The sequence below is a fragment of the Choloepus didactylus genome, chromosome 14 (genome assembly GCF_015220235.1).
Source record: "Choloepus didactylus isolate mChoDid1 chromosome 14, mChoDid1.pri, whole genome shotgun sequence".
Classification (NCBI taxonomy): domain Eukaryota; kingdom Metazoa; phylum Chordata; class Mammalia; order Pilosa; family Megalonychidae; genus Choloepus; species Choloepus didactylus.
In genome coordinates this window covers 68420310-68441593 of record NC_051320.1, presented here as the reverse complement: position 1 = coordinate 68441593, position 21284 = coordinate 68420310, and the positions used below count along the sequence as shown (strand labels likewise).

The window sequence follows — 21284 nt, the reverse complement described above, 5'->3', positions numbered from 1 at the left end:
TAAACTGGCACAGATACCTTCACTGAAGAAAGGTCGATGGCATCTGGAACACCTCTATCAGCTGGGAAGACACGTGGCTGGCATCTGCTGGTCCTTTGCTACTGGGTTCTGGTTTCAAAATGGCTTTCTCCAAAACATCTCTAGAATTCTGTCTCTCTTAGCTTCTCTCTGTCAATTCCTGTGCATCCTTGCTTGTTCTCTCAGAGTGTTTCTCTCTAAGCATCTGGGGGTTTTCTTTTAGCTTCTCCAGGGCAAACTCTGGGCTTCATCTCTTAGCTTAGCATTCCAAACATCTTTCCACCTGCATCTCCAAGCATCTGGGTCTGTCTTGGCCCCTGAGCTCTCTTAAGGACCAGTCAACTAATCAAGACCCACCTTGAATGAGCAGGGTCACATCTCCATGGAAACAATCTAATCAAAAGGTTTCACCCACACTTGGGTGGGTCACATCTCCGTGAAAATAACCTAATCAAAAGATCCCACCCATAATAAGTCTGCACCCACAAGGTTGGATTAAAAGAACGTGGCTCTTGTGGGGAACATAAGAGATTCAAACCACCCAATGCTTTTCTCTCTTTAAAAAAAAAAATCATAATAGAAATTGCTACTATGTGAGAAGATATTATTCTTTTATTTGTTTACCCATCGTTGTCTTTCTCCACCATTCTGTTCTCTCAACTGCCCCTCCCCAACTAGAATATAATCTTAGTAACAACAGAGAACTTGTTCAAAGTGTTTGCAACTATAATTTTAATATTTACTTTAGTGTCTTGCATGTTAAAAGTGCTCAATAAATATTTATTGAATGAATAAATGTTTATTTTCCCTCATAATTCTGGCTATTCCTTCTTCATCTCCTCTATAGGCTTGTTCTTTTCTACCCATGATTTTCTAAAGGATCAATTATAAGCCATTTTCTCCTTTCATTCTATATTCTCTCTATAGGTTTTCTCATTCAAGCCTATGACTTCAATAGTTTCTTCTATGGAGATTATATACAAATATTTCTATCCCATTTGTCTCCTCTTAGCTCCAGACCGTTGTATTCATTGACTTCCTTGGCAGTTCTTGAATGAGTCCACAACATGTTAATATTCAACATATACCAAATTGAACCCATAAATTTCCCTACCCCATATAGACTTCTTTTGGTGTTCTTGTCTCAGTAGCACTACCACTATGTATTTTTTGCAAAGTAGAGCACCACTGCCCTAGTCATACTCAGCATTACCTTTCACTGGGACTACTACAGCAGCCTCCTAGCTGCTATACCTATTTCAGTGCTTTTTCCTTCCCAAATTGTTCTCCATCTTGCAGCCAGAGTGATGTTCACCCAAATCTCTTCCCTTTAAAACCTTTTAAACACATTACATTGACCTTGGGACAAAAATCTAAGTCTTTACATGGTCCACAAAGTCCCACATGACATAGCCCCTACAACTTGTCAGCCCTATCCCGTACCTCGCATGAGTCCCTTAGTATTGGGCTACCTTTGATTTGGCTCTTTTGGATGATTTCATTTCTCAGATATTTTCCTTGGCCACTTTTGAGAAACACTGGAAAGGATTTTATTCTTGAAGTTATAATACTTTACCAGTTTACTTTTTGTTGGTGTAGATTTGGAATTAGAAGTTGAGCTATCACATGATGCTATGAAGAAGACATAAGATTTTTATCATATTTAATCTCCTTTAAAGCTTTAGTCACCTTTGAGTCTATCCATACTTATCAAGTGTCAATTCTTAAATGTGAACCCCACCCAAACAACAGGAGCTTGATTGCTTTCATGTTGGCTTATGTCTCTAGAATAAAAAACAGTATCACAAGATCGTAAGACAACGTCAATCTGCCCCTTGTCACAATGGGCTACAATGAGGTTAATTATCAACTGTTAGCTGTTTAGGACGAGTGTTGGATCTAGACTGAGATGCTGTAATGAACAGGATATTTTCAAGAAAACTCTATGTTGGAGAATAAAATTGACAGTGTATCACTGTGTGTGTGTGTGTGTGTGTGTGTATACCTGTTATTAATTATATTAACTTTGGGGAAAATTTTCATTTCTTTCCATAGCTGGTTCTAAAATACTGGTGAAAGATCCTAGACCTGCACTAGGAACACCCAGCCCAAAGCTAAGTGGTGAGTAATTTAATTTGTTTTCCTAGAAGTCATGACTTCTAAAAGTGATTTACTATTTTCTAGATAAAGTGATTGTTTATTTAGAAAACATATTTCAGTATGAGAAATTATATATCTGACTCTCTTGAATCTGGTATTTGATAATTTGTATTACAATTTAAAGCAACATAATACAGTGACATGTTAATATTCCAAAAATATTATTTGTAGTTCTCTCTATAAAATTTCCTTTCAAGATCATCTACAAATGGTTATAAAATAATAGTAGTAATTTTATTTAATTTATAAAGTTAAAATTTTAAATGAGATGTTATCAACTTTTTTTAATAGAGATTTTTAAAAAATAATAAAATACACTTGGTATGAAAGTAAGATAAAAGATCAGCAAATTCCAGAACTTGTCCAGAGTATTTCATTATTTGATTTAGAAAGCAAATTTTAAAAACCTAGCATAGTGGTTAAAAACATGGGTTTTGGAGTCCTACAGTCTTAATGTAACTCCTGTCTTGCACATTCCCTAGCAGATGACCCTGTGGAAAGTTATTTTATATATCTGAACCTCCATTTCTTTAGATCTATACAACAGGAATAATGATTAGATTATTGTCATGAGCTTCATGAAAATACTGTAAGTGATGAATATAAAACAGCAAAGTGCTTAGCCCCAGTAAGTGCTGAATATATAAGAACTGCTTTTTTATAATACTAGTCAGCATTTTACTTATCAAATATAAATGAAAAGCAACAAATAAAATTAAATGTTTAGCATCTAATGTTTACTCTGGAGAAGGTGTTGGCCCAGCTTCATTGGGTCAAGAACAGTTTTAGGATCTATTTCTAGTTGGATTTGGAAGTTCTCAATGTACAAATTGCAGTGCCCACAAAACTCTAAGACCAACACTGACTTCATTCCAAGCTCGGTGAAAACAGACTGAATGCCACTAAGGCAGCCAAATGATGTGTGCACATAAGAGAGAAGGGTTGGCAACAGTGAAATATCATAATGGGCAATCAATGCCCAGCATTTTCCAAGGCAGATGCTCTATCTGGCAGCATAGAGGTGCTTTTAATAATTGCCTAGAACATCAAGTGTAATTTCTGGACTGCTGGGCAAAACATGACTTATGGTCACCCCATAAATAAATCAGACAGATGGAAAAAAAATGGATATGGAAGAGTCTACAACAAACAGTATGCTTGGCCCAGTATACATAGTAAAGATTTTTGCCTGAAATAATTATAGAATATTGTTTCCTCAAAGGGATGTGGAGCATCTATAAAATTTGAACATATATTAAGTAATAAATAAATCTCCACAAAATTCAAAGCAAAGTCATTCTTCAGATCTGATCTCTGATGATGATGCAACTAAAAATTAATAAGAACATGGCTACATTAAAAATTTCCTGAATATTTTGAACTTAAGGAAAAATTAATACAGCTGGATAACTCATGAATTAAAGAAGAAATTAACATGAAGAATATAATATTAGAACTTAATTGTAATGAAAAATCTAAATATCAAAATTTAGGAACTACAGCAAAAGAATAGTGAGGGAAATTTATAGTCTTAAATCCTTGTTTCAGAAAAGAAGGAAGATTTAGAATTAACAAGTTAAATGTTAAATGTACCTGTTAAGAAAATAGAAAAAGTGTAATAGAAATCAATTTAACAATAAAAAGAAACAAAAATATCAAAAATAAAAATTAAGAATCTCAACAGCTAAAGTGTAGCTCTTTGAAGAAAACTAACAAAGTACAAGATTTCTGGCAAGACTGATCAAGAAATGAACAACAACAACAAATAAACTAATATAACAGAAGGAAAGAGGAACATAACTGCATAGAGAGTAGATTAAATAAATTAGAAATACATTAAGAAAAAACTATCAATAACTGAATATCAACAATTTTTGAAAAATAAACAAAATGGACAAATTACTAGAAAAGTTTATCTTACCAGAACCAACTAACTACAAAGAGAAAGTGTGAATAATCCCATAAAAATTAAATAAAGTAGGGGTTACAACTTACTTCCACAAAGAAAACTCAGGCCCATGTGACATTACTGATGAGTTCTACCAAATTTTTCAGTAACAGTACAGCTCACCCCAGTTTTATAAAATCTCTTTCAGACAATAAAACTCATTCTTAGTGTTTAATATAACTTTGACAACTCAGATACAGACATTATAAAACAGAAAATGAACAGCCCCATTTTACTCAGGATTATAGATGAAAAAATTCTACACAAAATTTTAGCAAATCAAACAACACTACAGTAATGATAATATATCAAGACTAATTTGGGTTCTTCATAAATAGGCAGGAATGTTTTCATGTTATATAACCCTTAAAAGTAATCTATCACATTAAGAAATTAAAATGCAAAAAAAATATGATAATCTCAGCACTTGCATAGGGAGTATTTGATAAAATTTAGTACCTGTGTATGATTTTTAAAAACTCTTAACCTGAGTAAAAATATCTATAAAAACTCTAGAGGAACTATTATCTTAAATGGGAAAACATTAGAAGCATTCCATCTAAAATCATGAATAAGGCACGGTGATCAGATTACTCCAAGGTGATATGAATGAAGTTTGGCAATTGTCTCAAAGTCAGAAGCATGATGGTTCATTTGACAATGCCATGAAACTTCTGAGGCAAAGTTTAAATTCAAACACATTTTAAAAGAAGGGATGATTGCCAGCATTGTCTTCCTCCTTTTTTTGTCATCCCCAATCAATAATTGGATGAAACTTCGGAGTTTCTAAAGATTGCCAAATACACAATCACATGTAAATCTCAAAATAGACTAAACGATAGAAGTATTGTATTCCCATTGTAAATGTAACCCAAGGGTCTGCCTTATCATGAATTACATTTCTCAGTAATAAGTGGGAGGGAAGTGGTGTGCTGGAGTGGATTCTCCACATTCTTCCTAACTCCACGATCATTAATGTCATGTTGGTAGTTTGGAATCTGTCATTATGAAAATATTTACACAGTAGAAATCAGCAAATGCTACAAATTAGTAACCACCACCCCACCTGCCCCCCTGTCCTGAGCCAGTTGTTAAACATTTACTACCACATCACTGATTAATCCTGATGCAACTTACTTTACTGCTGCTGCCATCTACTTCTTTTCATAGCTATTGTCTCCTGTGGCTGAGGCTGTCTTCCATCTCCTTCAACCAGCACTCCTTAATTACCCTAAAGCACTGTGAACATAAGATCATTAGATGTAGCAGATTTTCATTAAATTTCTGGATGTAGCAGAAAACAATCAAAACACAGAACAGGGAAAAAACAAACAAAGAGACAACACTAACATTTATTTATTGAGTGCATACTCCTTGCCAAGCATCACTGTTAGAACATCTTTCTTGCTGCTCCTCTTATCTGTGCATCTAAGAGCCTATTATCCCAAAATTACTGTACTTGCTTTAGAAAACTTGTCACTACCTACTAAAGCTATTTGTAGGTTAACTTTGGTTAACAAAAAAATTCTTTAAGGTAATTGCCAAATCAGAGCTCTTTTCTCAGGCCCCGTACCAAACTTTTAGCAAGGTTCCTCTTGCTAAAATACAGAATATACAGAGGCTGACTTGGCAAAGTTTACAGAGACAGGACTATGGATTTTTCATTATGCTAACTACATGTCTGCTAAATATATATTTTATTAGAATTTATTTAATGCATTTATGTAATCCACATTTTCCTTATTTTACCTGTATAATTATTATAGTAACAGTAGCAGCCAACATTTAGCTAAACACTTCACATTCATTATCCCATTTATTGTTCCTAGTAACCCTGTGTTAATCCCCTGTTAATCATGAGAAAATTCAGGTTTAAAGAGTTAAGTAACTTACCCAAAATCACACATTTTATAAATTGTAGAAGAGGGACTTAAATCCAAGCAACCTAATTCCAGTGACTGCACTTCTATCTCTTCTGCTATATTGCTTATGAATTATCATAGAAATAAAAAATCATTATGTTGGCTGAGATCGTCAGTAAAAACTCTTGAGGGTATTTTATATTGATCCTCTATAGTAGTTTTTCTTTATAGGATTGCTGAATAGAATTCAGGGAATTTACAAAGTGTAACTAACATGAGTCTCTGTGATCTGATTGGTAAGAAGTATAAAGTAAGAAGGGAAGATCAAGTAAAAAATTATCAGTAACTTGTTGGAAAAAAATGCTTTTCCCTAAACCTGCTTCATTCACTCACTCAAGCCAAATCAGCAAGGTTCCCGTCAATAGCTGATTTCTGGGACTGTGTTTTATTGTGTTGGCTGGGATTGATGGAAACTTCTCTCGGCCTCTCAAGATCTGAGTAGATTTTGGCATAAATAATTTATATAACTATAAATTTCATAACTAATTTATATAAATATAATTTCTTATTTGGCTGTATCTAAAATAAAGTGTTTCTTCTTTAGATGAATGTTTTATAACATTTTTAATGTTCTCTGATTCTACTATAATTCTTCTTTCCCCCATGAGTGTTAGTCAATTCTAGTGACAATTCTTTTGTGTCTAAAAATACCTGTAAAAATCAAAGCTGCCAATATGGTGGAGTCTTTTCTTCCTCAGGAGCTTCCATTATTGGAATAACCAAACCCAGTATTGTGAGTGGTGGACGAAAGAGCCACCACTCAATGCACTTCCTCCTACAAATCCATTCCCACTGCTAGGAGAAAAGCAGGCCTCTTGGGAACTGTACGCAGCTGGACTTGGTTCAGTAAAATAATTTTATTTTTCTTCCAAAAGAAAAATATTGTTATAGGAGAGCAAACATAAGTGAAATTGATATTTAGCTGCATTCTAAATAAAAATCTCATGTCTTTTTTGATGTTGCCTGTTGCTCTCTTATTGATGGAATCATGAAAAAAAATCTAGGTTGTAATTTTAATTTATTATCAAAAAAATGAAACACTTTTACCTGAATATTTCATTTTATCATACACATTCAGTATTATTGTGCATTTAGCAAAGTATCATGATTCAATAAACTAATATTCATTAATATATTTAATACCTGTATTTACAGGATTCTGAAAAATTAATTTCTGTGTTTATTTAATCTTTTCACAGTTCCTGATGATGTGTTTGCCCAAAATTATATATGGAAAGGCTCTTACAATTTCAAAGGAAGGAAACAACCCATGACCTTGACAGTTACCAGCTTCAATGCTTCCACTGGGAGAGTTAATGCAACCCTCAGCAATAGTAACATGGAACTGCTACTTTCAGGTATCACACACACACATACACACATACACACACACACACAAAACAGCAACAGCAAAATATAATGTCTTCATTCTAATCATTGTTAATAATGATTTTTATATAGTGAGATATTGTTACTTTTTTTTATGAAATTCATAATTCATTCAGAAGCAATGCTTTCCAGTTCTTGAATTGACAAATGATTTATTACTATACAAATGTAAAACTCTGTGGTTCTGAAATAAGCTCCCTAACAAAGATATAAATGAGACAACATGAATTAGAACAGAACTCTTTGATTTAAATACAACTGAAACTTTCTCTATGCTAGTAACACCAAAGAAATCAGATCAATGTTTTCCTATTATTTTATGGTCACAAAATTGTTTCTTCAAATGACAGTGTTTAGATGGACACCCAAAATTAAAGGCAGAAAAGGTAGAGCTACAGTAATTTAAACAGACATAAGGGACCCAGAACCCTACCCACCTGCTTAGCCTTCTCCAGTTTCTGGTTCTTTTGTCTCTGACATACTTCTCTCATTGCCTTTGATTACTCTACTGCTCTTCACCATTCAGATATTTTCTCAAATATCATCTCTTCAGACAGTACTCCCTGGTGATCTGCTCTAAAGTTGCACACTACAAACATAGGCAGTCATACTCTTAGTCTTAGGTGACTTTAGTCTGCTTCATTTAAAAAAAATTTTTTTAACTGAAATTGTATTATTTTTGTATTTAATTATTTAATTAATTGTCTACAGTCCAAAAATATAAAAGGTCAGCTCTTCACCTTCCACTTCATTACTGTATCACTAGAGTCTAGAAGAGTTCTTGGAACAAAATAGGCCTCAACTAATGTTGTCAGATAAATGAAATTGAATTATTTTTGCTCTCATTTTTTAAAATAGAGCAGTATGACATTTGATATTGCAAATATGAAATATATTGAAAACTTCTTGGCTATGTATATCCAAAAAATTTTAGCAATAAAATTATTTATGGTGTAAATAAAATGGAGAAAATAAAATTTTATCAATTGATTTTGTAAATTTTAGAAAAAAACATTGATCATCATTCTGTATTATTGAATGATCCTGCATTAAATCCAAAGTAAAATTATTAGAAATTAATGTACACTCTATTTTTAAAATATACATAGCTACATAATATACATTGAAAGATAAAAGATACTTCATGTAAATGAGAGAAACTCAATTATATTGTGACTACAGATTTACTTAACTCTGAAATGTAAATAAAAGTATTTCTTTATTTTCTGTAAAAGAGTTAACCCCCCAAAATTCATATTTGTTATAAAGTTTAGGAAAACATATAAACTTATTTCTACAAATAGGAAAACAAATATGATTCATGAACTGTATTTAATTTGCTTTTCCTTATAGTCTACATGTAAATTGATTATAACTATTTCCCTGCAATTTGATTTTTTATTTCTTTTGTGTCTTTTCCTTATTAACTGTAATTTACTTTAGGTCACAATCTCTATCTCATTGTCTTTTTATTCCCATTATATTCTTATGGTACTTTATTATATAAGTGAATTAATCAATAAATGAATGAATGAAGTCTTAAATTACAACCATAAATTAATCACAAAATTTTTACTTTGTGTTTTATTTCCTACTGATCCCCTAAGCATATTTACACATTTGTTTATTCCTACTTTAGAATATTTATCATTTTAAAAAATCCTTTGATATATTTTTGCTATCCTTTATGCTATTATCTTTATTTAGCCTCTCTGAACTAAAAATCTTAATTGAGTTTTCAAGACGCAGTTCAAATGCTATTTTCTGTAAGAGGTATGTTATTAAGAACAATAATAATTAATTTTAATAGCATAGGTAAATATTAACCTATTCAATTAAGATTTAAATTTGAGATTTTAGCCAAAAAAGAGATCAATGTATGCTGCAATGTTTGTGGAAAGCATTATGGGTGAAGATGTCCTTGACTTGGTCCTTGTTTTCTTTTTTCCTGTCACTTATATTACATGATATATATATATATATATATATATATATATATATATATATGGAATTATAGATAATAAAAAGCATAACTATATAGAATATTAAGTAGACTAAAGTATCATTACATTTTACAGGGGTGTATAAAAGCCAGGAAGCTCGCCTAATGTTACATATCTATCTTATTAAAGTACCAGCTCATGCTTCTGTGAAGAAAATGAAGGAGGAAAATTGGGCCATGGATGGATTTGTAAGTGTATTTCTTTAAAAGTCTCCTGCTGATTTTAATGACAAATTTGTGGTTTGTCCAGAAAAAGAATTTAAAATTTTTATTTAAGTAGGAACACACATATAAAATAGCAAAATTGTCATGTTTGAGTAAGTTATTTTGAACAATAATGGTGTAGTATAAATATTTAGTCTTGCAAATTGTTGCAATTAGGCATTCTATGTTAGAATTATTGGATTCTGGTGTGCTTTGCTTATTTTTATAATATTTTGTGTGTTTATATGTGTTAGGAATGTTTGTATATATAATGTAGCTTTTGTCACTGGTCTCATCAAATGTATGCTTGCAGTCAGTATTATGATGATCTGGGTAAAATATAATTCACAATCATTGTCTGGAACTGATATTTCATAAAGCATATGCAATGTATTAAAAAATACATCAGAAAAATTAAGTATGTCCATTAAATGGAAGCACAAGTTGCCTGTGAAGAGGAACATATGTGAGCTGCTACTTGTGAGGAGAAAGGTAGAGCATCACCATGGACATACCCTGTCCTATTCATTAATTAATGTGACTGCAGTGTCTGTTGACAATTGGAAATGTAAGTCTTATACCTACAGTGCATGCTGTCTAGGATTCTTCTTTGCTGAAGAATGTTCATGAGAGCTCTGACCATATGTTCTCAAGTAATAACCCTCCTTTTACAAGGAATATGTAGTGGGAAAGATGGTAGGGCACAAACTTCAGTAAAGTTTTTGTTCCTGAGGGATAAAAATATCCATCCCTAGTTCCCTATTCTGTATCATGGAGTGGGAACTAACTCAGTCTCCAATGCATTCAGATTATTTCATTTAAGAAATAGGTAAAATGAACTCACTCATTATAATATTAGGGTTTGAGCTATTTATTCTCTTTAGAATGATTTCCTTTTTAAAGACCTTGACCAGAGTATGATGTCTGATAAAAAGGAACAGAAACTTGGATGTGAACTGTCAGACTTCCACGGATAGTTTGGTTTGTTTTGCTTTTTAGGGAGAGGAGTCAAGATTTTTACAGCTCTCACAATGTTGCACATGATTCAGGAAATGAATTGCCATTAATCAGAACAAAACTGAGGGTAAACTCACATTATTAGTTAGTCTTCAGATCAGAAATATATCAATTCCTATTTTATCCAAAGGAAATCAAATAACACTATGTATGTGAAGTGCTTTTAAAATATCCAATGTTATACACGTAGAAGGTAGAGGTACTAGTCAGTATTTACAGCCTTAGATGCAACCACAGAATCTCAAGGGCAAATAACAACAAGCATTCAATTCTTCTTTGTGTGTCTGGAGTCCACAATGGGGGCTCTACTTGAGGCTATGGTGTCAAGTTCAGATCCGCTTCCTGGGGCAGCAGCCACCTAGGGCATGCTCTTCTCTTGTCAGAGGTCAGGAGCTCTTAGAGGGGCAAGTGGACACATGCCTCTTAAGGAGTAGGCTTGTACCTGACCCATTGACAATTCCATCCACATTCCTTGGCCAAAGCAAGTAACAGCACCAAACCCAGCATCAGTGGGACAGCAAGTATACTCTTCCCAGGAAGGATGATGCGAAGGGATTTGGGAACAAGTTGCTATATGGTGTGTCATGGAAACATAGGCTTAGGCCCAACAGAAACTTGCAGAAAATGACCCTGCATTATTACTTATACAGTGCAAAGGGTCTAAAGAAGCAGAGCAAGAGATCCCTTTGTGACTGATCTCCTGGAGAGGCCAACTGTCTCAGGGTTGGTGGATGGCAGCTCCACATCCCTGGCTTCATGTTGGAGAGGAGAGACAAATTTGTGTTGCCTGAGGGCAGGGTATTTATTCATCCCAGGGGGAAGTGTCTTGCTACTGAGAGTTTTTGCCCTGATAAGCAACTGGAACTGCTTTGTTCTGGTTTGGGGTTTAAGGTATGGTCAGGCTGTGAAATGGAAACATATTGAATCTTCTGCAGACAATAAAAAAGGTGAGGGGTGGAGGGGCAGGTGCAGAGCTGTGAGATGGCCACTTGGTGTATCTGTGATTTCCCCATCAGGGAGAGAAGGAGTGCATATTTGATGAACATTAAGCTAATCTACAATAGCACATTGTTATTATATTTTAATGTTTAATCAGCCATTTGCCGCACTCTGTTGCATTTTGTCATTGCCTTCTTGGGCAAAGGACTTCTTAGCCTAGCAATCTATATATCCATATATTTATATTAACAAGCAACCTCTCTCTTCAAATATAATAATTATCAAAAAATGAAAAATTTTTATTTTACTTTTAATAATGCAAGTTTGGTACAATATACTGTGTTTTAAATATAAGAAAGATATAGGGGAAAAGAATGCTGTATAATATTCATTGATGAATAAAATTCTACATTTATTAAGGCTGGGAAAATATAGCTGTGGCTAGTCTGAAGATTCAATCAGACTTTTAAATATTTTTAGGTTTCTGCTGAACCTGATGGAGCTACTTATGTATTTCAAGGATTTATTCAGGGCAAAGATTTTGGGCAATTTGGACTACAAAGACTGGGTGATGTATTCATTTTGATTTTCATGTATTTCCTTTCTTTCTCTAGACATCATAAGAAAATACAGTGAATTCTGTACATTAGGCACCCTTAATAATTTTTGAATTCCTTATTGTCAGGAATATCCATTGATACATTAAATAGCTTTTTAAAATAATCACACTCTTCAAAGTATTCATTCTCTACATGCCAGCTCAGTACAATGTTTAGTTTTTCATCATATTTCTAATAAACATAACAGTCTTTCCCTTAAGCAAGTAACAAGGAGAAATAGTGATATAGATAAAAAAGAAAATATTAAACTTTAAATTGTTTGATCTTCTCTCATGAGGACAGTAATTCTTCTCTTCAGTTTGAATATTGCTGCAGTTTTCTTACTGTTCCAAAAATGTAGCGGCACTTTAAGAAACTCATAGGATCTGGAAAGAGAAAATAACTGAGAAATGGGCCTCTTTTTGAGACTTTGTGCTCTTCAGATATGTAAATTTTCTGTGGCAAGAGGCACTGGGTTTGTCATTCCTGTTTCCAAATCTTCTAATATATGCACAGCATTTAATGGCCTTGCTTGAATGGATTTATTAACATAACTTTTGGCATATAATTTTCCTATTATACTGTCTTCCATTTTCATATTGAGGCCTTTATATGTAAAGAATAAATTCAGGTCTAAAAATTTGGCATTTATCTCAAAAATTCCACTACTTTGAATTTTCAAATAAATATGCTAAATTACTGGAAAGAGATGGTATAGAATGAGGTAATAATGTTTTTGTGTTTTTTTAAAAAACTTGGACAATGGTGCAGCTTAGTTGAATATAAGTATTTACCAAAAATGGAAACTAGTTTTCTCTAAATGTATAATAATAACAAAATGTAATGTATTGCCTAAAATTGTGCTAGCTGTTAAAGCAGGTTAAAACATTCATTAACAACAGTACATTAACACAGTTGTATAATTGAATAAAGAATGTTTTCACATCATATTCCCAAAAGCATCTCTAACACTACTCATCTAAAACAGAACCTATTAAAAGGAACTTTTCTTTCCAAAAAGGACCTGTTGGTTATTTCTCCTTCTACCATCTTTGTGCCATCCTGTTGACAAACCTGGTTGGTTCTTTTCTCTCTTCTAATTCTGTTAATGCCACTGCATTTACTCAGTCCCAAAAACACTTTTAACCTTTGTTCTTTCTTACCACTTTTGTCTACACAAAGTCCTGCTGATTTAACTACAGAATGTTTCCTAAACGTATCTTTTCATGCTCCTCCTATTTCTCTAGTTCAAATCTTAATTTCCTCTTTATTTTTCTGGGTTGTTGCTACACCCTTCTAACTACTCTGCTTCCAGTGTGTGCTCTCTCAAGCCCATTCTGTCCCAGTCACTGTTCTGAATCTCTTCTCTTATCATAACCTTTTCTCTCTAAACACCTTCAGTTGCCCTCACTGATGGTGAGTAGGAAGTTTGAGCTATTAAGAATGATATTCGTGCCCTGTCAGAATTTGGCCATAGTTTATTATTCTAGCCTCCAACTCCTCTCACACTTCCTTTTCACACAAATACCTAGTACTGTTACTCCTCTGGTAACTCCCTGCCTGTTAGATACCTCAAGATGTAATTATTCCTTCCCTTCCGAAAGTATATTGGCCATTACTTCAAGCTTGATGTATTTATTATATTATTTGTGTCTCTCTCAGTTGTCTCACTGTGGTAAAAATCACTCAGATCATTTTTTTTTTTTATCCTTTCCTGGAAAAAAATCTTACACATGTAGGCATTGTGCAAAATTGAATGGAAATGAGTTGAAGAAGTTTCATCAAGTGCTTTATTATGTACATGTCCAAGTAGATATAGCTTGAGAAAAGAAGAATTTAATTGACCTATAAAAGCAGAAATCCATTGAGATGAAATAGAGTAGATTTTATATTTATAATTTATTTTTTATTTATTTATTTTTTTTTTTAGGGCTGAATATGTCAGCAGGTTCAAATTCTTCTAATCAACCTCATGGTACAAATAGTAGTTCTGTGGCCATTGCTATTCTTGTGCCTTTTTTTGCACTTATATTTGCAGGATTTGGATTTTATCTTTATAAACAAAGGTAAGTTTTATTTTGAAGTCTCTATGTGTAAACTATTGCCACAGTTGTTAAAAACTGTCCCCCCCTCCCCTGCCCGCACCCTTCGCTCCCATGCATGCATTAAAAATTACTCTTCAGTTCCACAAGCATTCCACTTTTCCTTTCTCCTTTTGCCTGTCATTATTCCTGGTAAAAACTAATTGTACAAGTTATTTTTACATTATCAATAATAAGACTTTAGAGATACAAAATCTAGGGTATGGTTTAAATTGGAAAGGTTTTATCTATTGTCAGATTTATTTAGAAAACTTAGAAGCTTGTGTATAAACCTGTTAGTTCACATGACAATACTGACTGATTTTACTAGGCAGAAAGTAAAATCCTCTAATCCTCTCCTTCATATTCTGTTGCTTTTAGAAGATTTTGCAATTAATATATCACATTCATAATGTTATCTAGAATATGGCTGTACATATTTATTAGTAGGTCCTTGTTCACTCTTCCATTAGCACATCTTGGTGAGGGAGATTTATCATGAATTTTCCACTATTTGGAATAATTACTTATCAAGAAAAAATATCCAGGTAACCAGACAAATAACTGAATTGTTAAGTAAATGCATTTTCCCCAAATTGATGTTTTCATTATTGATGTTTTCATTATAGACGTCAGTCACAATATCTAAGAATGATTTAATATTCTATAAATTTGTTCTAATTGTGAATTAGCACTTGTTTAGGTCTGGCTACTTTATAAATGGATAAAGAAAAATCAACACTAAATTTATTCATAAAGCAAGCCATGCCAACTTTTTCTTTTCTAAAACTTGACATTTTCATTAAAGTTGTTGCTCATTATTAGCAAAGGGAAATTGCTTTACAGTCTCATGATTCTTACCTATAAGAAAGAGATGGTGTTGCTTTTGGTTTTTATTTTGAATTAGTTTGAAAACAGACAGACTAATATGAATCTTTAGAGTTATAGCATAAAATGTACCTGAGGAGAGCAAATTGTGAGTGCTATAACTATATAGATGATGCCATTAATAGAAAACTATGATACCTTATTTTTTTCAATTTATTGTCATAAAAATCACCTAAAAATCTTGTGATACAGACAAAAATTCAGAAAATGCATTTGGGAGGTATATATATACACACACAGTTGAAGACTGTGATGTTTTGTATAAACAAAGAAGTTAGGGAAAAGATTTATCCCTTGTTCCATTACAAGAGTCAGCAAATTATACAATGTGATATAGGAAAGAGAAACTATAAATAAGATTCGTCAAAGATGGGCGAAACAAAGAAATGCAACAAGAATTCAAGACTAGAAACCTACAGCCGCCAGCCTAGGCTCTACCCGTTTGGTTAACCTAAGGCAAAAGCCCCATTACCAGTAACTCTTGAGACACTGTTTTTCATGTTGTAAGTATAAGGATAGTCACTTCTCCTTTGAGACTTTGAATTCACTTTCTCTAAAGTATATTGCATTTGAAATCAAATCAAGTACTTTCTGGGACACTTCAAGAGCCTTCCCAAATAGGTGTCAACATTATCTGTTTCCTGTTCCTGGAATCCTCTTTTCCTTATTTGTGCAAAACTGGCTCTTTTTTGTCCTTCGGGTCTCAGATTAAATGTTACCTTATCAGAGTCTTTTCCTTATTATATCTCCTAAAGTAGCCCCCCAGATACTCCCTATTATATCAACCATTTTCATCATGATAACTCATGATTTACTATTTTTCCTTGTTTCATTAATTTTTCACTTGTTCATTGTTTTCTATCACTACACTATTAGCTCCATAGAGTAATAATTCTGTATTTTTCTTAAACAAATGTCCAATGCTTATCATAATGCCTGGCACATAATAGATGCTCAGCAAATAATTTTCAAATGAATGAATAAGTAGTAACCGTAACTATTATTATGAATTTAGATTTAATTATATTTAAAATTATATTATGAATTTAGATTCATAATAATAATATTTTGTTTAAATTATATGTAACAATTTATTATTTCAGAAGCAAAATTATGGTACTATCATAATAGCACATATTTATATTTTTATGACATTGGTACTGTACACAAATATATATTATATGCACATAATAAAAGTTAACATTTTATAGTGACAGGTAAGTTGTTCAAGCTTGGTTTTTTGTTTATGATTTCTCAATGCTTTCTAGTTACATTTTTCAGTAATTGACTGTGATATCTCATGTATTATGTATGAGCCCTACTCTGTTATTTCTAGAGGAAAGTGAACACATAGCTAATCAATGTTCTCATCAACAGGACTGCACCCAAAACACAGTACACAGGATGTTCAGTTCATGAAAATAACAATGGCCAAGCAGCTTTTGAAAACCCCATGTATGACACCAATGCGAAGTCAGTGGAAGGGAAGGCAGTAAGATTCGATCCCAACTTGAACACGGTCTGCACAATGGTATAACACGGCAACACTTTGCCTTCTTCAAAAGCTTGGAAGTTGAAACACAGAACAGTGCACATTTAGTCCACTGTTAAACAAATTAAAGCACACTTTTCAAGACTTGCTGGGTCACCTTTTCCTAAAGGATGATAGAGAAGAGTGTTTTTTCATAAACTGGACCATAATTTTTCTTCATGTTTACCATGGAGAGTTTTACAGAAATCCAGCTGCACTCCAAGAGTGCTTATTCACAGTTTATTTGCTTTTTTTAAAAAGGAGATTATTCTGAAACATAAACTTATTTGCATATATTGGAGGAGCATCCACTATCCGTATTTCTGTGCTTTATAAACTATGTTAGAAGAACTGGGTTTTACAAAAAAAGAAAAGATATAGGGTAGAAAATAAGAGCTATACTTACAAGAGTCAATAGATCACTGACTTCTCTTTAACTGTCATCAGCTACATCATGCCCATAAATCTGTACTTCATCCCACAATATCAGCTATTTTTTTCTTGTTAATTGAGGCATCATTTCCTTATCCCTATGGTTATTTAAGATTGAGTCTCGTCTTTCAATGTTTATGAGCTAATTTATGCCACAGAAGAGATAAAGCTGCCTAATCTGATTTTGACTCTTGCTGTTTTTAGTTCTTCAATATCATATTGGTATTTGTCTTTTAGATTGGCTGTCATAGTTTCTGCAAATGGCAAGGTCATTGTGCTACCCTCCAATTTCCCCATTATGGAGTAACCAGTAATAATCAGTGAGCCATGGGGTAGTGTTTAACTCCTTGCTTCAGTATGTTTTGTCATCAAGAAACCACTTTGGCTGGCAAAAATGATCTGTAATAATGATGATTTTATAGTTACCTGAGATACCAAAACTTACCATCTTTTACCAAACTTCCCATTTTTTTTGAAAGATCAAATAGAACCTTTTAATCTACTGCATTTAGTTTATGATGTATCTAATTTTCCTTCCAGATTCATCTTTAAATTTATTTAACATTGTTTTGATATTTTAACTTTCATCGATCAGTGAGCTGGAAATATATTTTGGGTACAACCCTGAACGTAATGACTAAAAAAGAAATTATTCCAAGTCAGCAAAACAAATTTGATTCCTAACATTATACACTTGCCAAATTTTCATATATTTTACAATTTCTAGACCCTTCTTCTTAAAAAGCAGGTTTCAGAAACAACAGGTGTATTTCAGTGTCAAAATAAGAAATGTATTTGTAAGTTATTGGTGGATCGTTACAACTGTATAGTACAGTAATGCCAGCATTTTGATTTAATTAAGGTCATTGTCTTCCTTTTATAGCATGTTTTACTTCATTGATTAAAATTATGTACACAGTGTGAACTCTGTTGTTGTCCCTTTCACATATGGATAACTCTGTAACAATCTTAGCTTTTTGTATCACGAGACAGAGTGCCTAAGAGAAACCATTGCACCCAGGAGCCGTGCTTGATCTATCTCCACAAATTTAGTGAATTTCTTGTAAACCCCTTTGAGAGATATTGTTTTGGCAATTCATACAATTTTCTCAACATTGTACTCTATTGACAGGATGCTGTTTTAAATTTAATGCCATCAGTTATTTATTCTTGTTTATTCAAATGACTGCAATAACAATGATTCATTCATTAATGTTAAGGTTAATACATTTAAGATCTTGTTTAAACAATGTTTCTTCTGCAACTGGCTACTCCTCTTATATTAATGCATACACTTTTGTAAAGAAGTATATTTTTATGAAAAAAAACTTTGTAAAAGTATGATGTAAATTTTCAGTGCAAGGTAAACAAAATAAAAATGGATAATTGCTTTTGTAAAATGTGTATTCTTTTCAAAATTAACTGTAACTGTACTGAGTAGTAAAAGGATTGAACAGCCCAAATTAGTTTGATATTTTTTTAAAGTTCCAAAACTTGATATTGTGTAACTTAGCAACACAATAATGAAAATATGGTTGCTTTTGTTCTTTATATTCTGTAGTCCCCAATTATGATACTCTTGGAGGTAGAGGCCTAGTAAACAAAATATTACTGGAAGAACTTTATCTTGGAAATTTTCTTAAATTTAAGTATTTTAACAACACTTTCTAAATGCTAAATGTGGGTATACCTGATTTTTTCTAATGTTTTTGTAGTATATTCCCATAGAGCTATTTATGTTTATTATGCTTCACAGATCTAAATTCAGTGTATTCCATTTATAAATTCAACAGCTGCATTAAACAACATGCAAAGATATATCTGTCTTTTTCAGGATATATGCTTTTCACCAAGAAGTGGAACATGTAAACTTTTATAATCATGAAAGTTATTAAGTTCCTATAAAGTTCAAATCACAAGTTATTTAAATTAAATTTTACTGGAGAACACTTTTCCACAAATATATTCTCTTTATATTTCAGCACCTGAAACTCCAGCCTTGTTACACACTCTTCTCTTTCTTATACTTTCATTTTAGAAATAAATGATATCTAATTCTTGCTATCATTGTAGTTGCTTTGTTAACTTGTATTAGCTGTACTTTTCACTCATTCTTACTTCACGTCTCCTAATTTTCCCTTGTTTTTCTTTGTCATTATTAGTATTCTCTCCGATTTTAAATTTCTCATCCTTTTTGTTTTTCCATCTCTGAATTTTGCCTTCTTTTTCTTATATCCTTTCCTTTTTTTTTTTTAACTTCTTCTGCTTTTCTGCCTTTTATTATTTCTTATCCTTCACTACTTTTTATCACTCTTCACATACTTTCCGTTCTCAGGAATTACTAGCAATTTTAGTGGACGTAAGCACTTCCCTTATACTTAAGAACATAAAAGACAGTTTTTGCCTAGGATTTCGTGATACTGGACCTGATGACCATGATTACAGAAATAGACCAAAAGGCCAGATTTATTTTACTTATCGTTTCACTTACAAGTGACAAAAAAGTACATAAAGTTGGCTTAAAAAGTCAGTGAAAATAGCTAGATGATATTCTCTTTAAGAAAGTATGAAAACCTGTCAAAGTATTAATCTATGAATATCTATAAATATATAATGGGAATAGTTGAGGTAAGGTAACAAAATAAAAATATCTTCTCTAGAAATATTGATGCACATGAAGCTAGGAAATAATTTAGAATTGGGTAGTTTGCAATTTGACTGAAAGAAATATTGATTGCTTTTTTTTAAGGGTAACATTGGAGGTAAGGAACTATTGATCTGAGAAGGTATATATGTTATAAAATCTGAGAAATATCTTCCTGTCATCAATTTAATGAGTTTGGAGTTCTAAGTAATTTAAGAACAGATTTAATAGCTACTGGGAAATAGAAATGGCCACTGGATATTAGAATTCATTCCACAGTGTACAAAGCAATGAAACTAGTGAATATCTGCCAAATACATTCTCAACTTTTAATAAGTTCCCATGTGTAAGGATTTTATTAGTCTTGAAAAACAAGTATATTCTATATATTCAAATTCATAGCTATACATTTATTGCAAAATACAAAACAAAACCTGTGCACAAGTCTCATAGGATCCAAACCTTGCTTGTAGCCATAAGTGTACCTGTGAAAATAGGGATGAGCCCACTGGCTTTGGCAGGACCAATGGGCTATATAGATGTAAACAGAAATATTGCACCATCTACATGGTACTTCTTGCCAAGTATTTCCCTCACAGCTTTGAGTTAAGATTTTTGCATCTCCTGAAGGAACTTATTAGAATTAAATAGGTCATCTGGAAGCTATCATATGACAACTTTGTAATCCTAATAAGCAAACTAACACTTAGCTATCACAGAGCAAGTGGCAGAGCAAGAGTGTCCTGAAATTTTTTGTTTGTTTGCTTAACCATGATTTCTTTGAGGCCTATTCTCAGAATGATGTTTTTAAATGCATAAAATGATATACAAAGGAAATTAATCATAATGAAATAGTTATAAAAGAATTGTTTGTACTAATTCATTTATACAGATACTAAGATACATATCTAAATATATTAGTTTCTCTGTGTGTGTATGTGTGTGCTTCTCTATTCATACATTAAATAACAAATATTGTGGCTAATCACTTCTGTAATTTGGAGGAGTAATGGTCATAAGTGATATTTTGCAATCTCATCATATTTAACATGACATGAAAATATTTTTATTGGTGATAACATCAGAGATTATTTTTATCCAAACTTATAATTGAAGGGAATACTATATTTTATTTTGGAGATCAGTGAAGATAATGATATAATTTGTTCCCATCTTAGTTAATTGGAATTCTATCTGTATACCAGGTTAAGAACCCTGCCATAGAAGTTGGAATTTAGAGCAAGTACTCTGAGGGGAGAGGGAAGAAGACATTGCTATTGTGTGCTACGGCAATCAAAATAGCTTAATTTGGACACTGGTAAGCAAATGACAGCATAAGTCAAAGGACCTCAAGAAGAAATCCCAAATGGGAAGAAATGGCTATAAATAATAAAAAGTCATTAGTCAATACAACAAATATTCTCTAACATTAAATGTTTGCATACTACTACATTATGAACTTTAATAGATGCTTGGATGAATAAAAATATATGAAAAACATAGATCATAA

At 32.5% G+C, this 21284-nt stretch overlaps 1 protein-coding gene across 7 annotated transcripts in view; it reads left to right on the top strand.

The window, feature by feature from the left end:
• CSMD3 (CUB and Sushi multiple domains 3) overlaps positions 1-18488 on the top strand; it is a 1408207-nt gene extending 1389719 nt beyond the window's left edge. For all 7 annotated transcript variants that reach the window (XM_037802758.1, XM_037802757.1, XM_037802756.1 and 4 more), the window contains 6 exons: positions 2074-2139; positions 7248-7406; positions 9516-9628; positions 12080-12167; positions 14129-14264; positions 16545-18488. In XM_037802758.1, coding sequence (XP_037658686.1) covers positions 2074-2139; positions 7248-7406; positions 9516-9628; positions 12080-12167; positions 14129-14264; positions 16545-16704 — 722 coding nt within the window. In that variant the 3' untranslated portion in view covers positions 16705-18488. The remainder of the gene's footprint in view (positions 1-2073; positions 2140-7247; positions 7407-9515; positions 9629-12079; positions 12168-14128; positions 14265-16544) is intronic.
• Positions 18489-21284: the final 2796 nt, after the last annotated feature.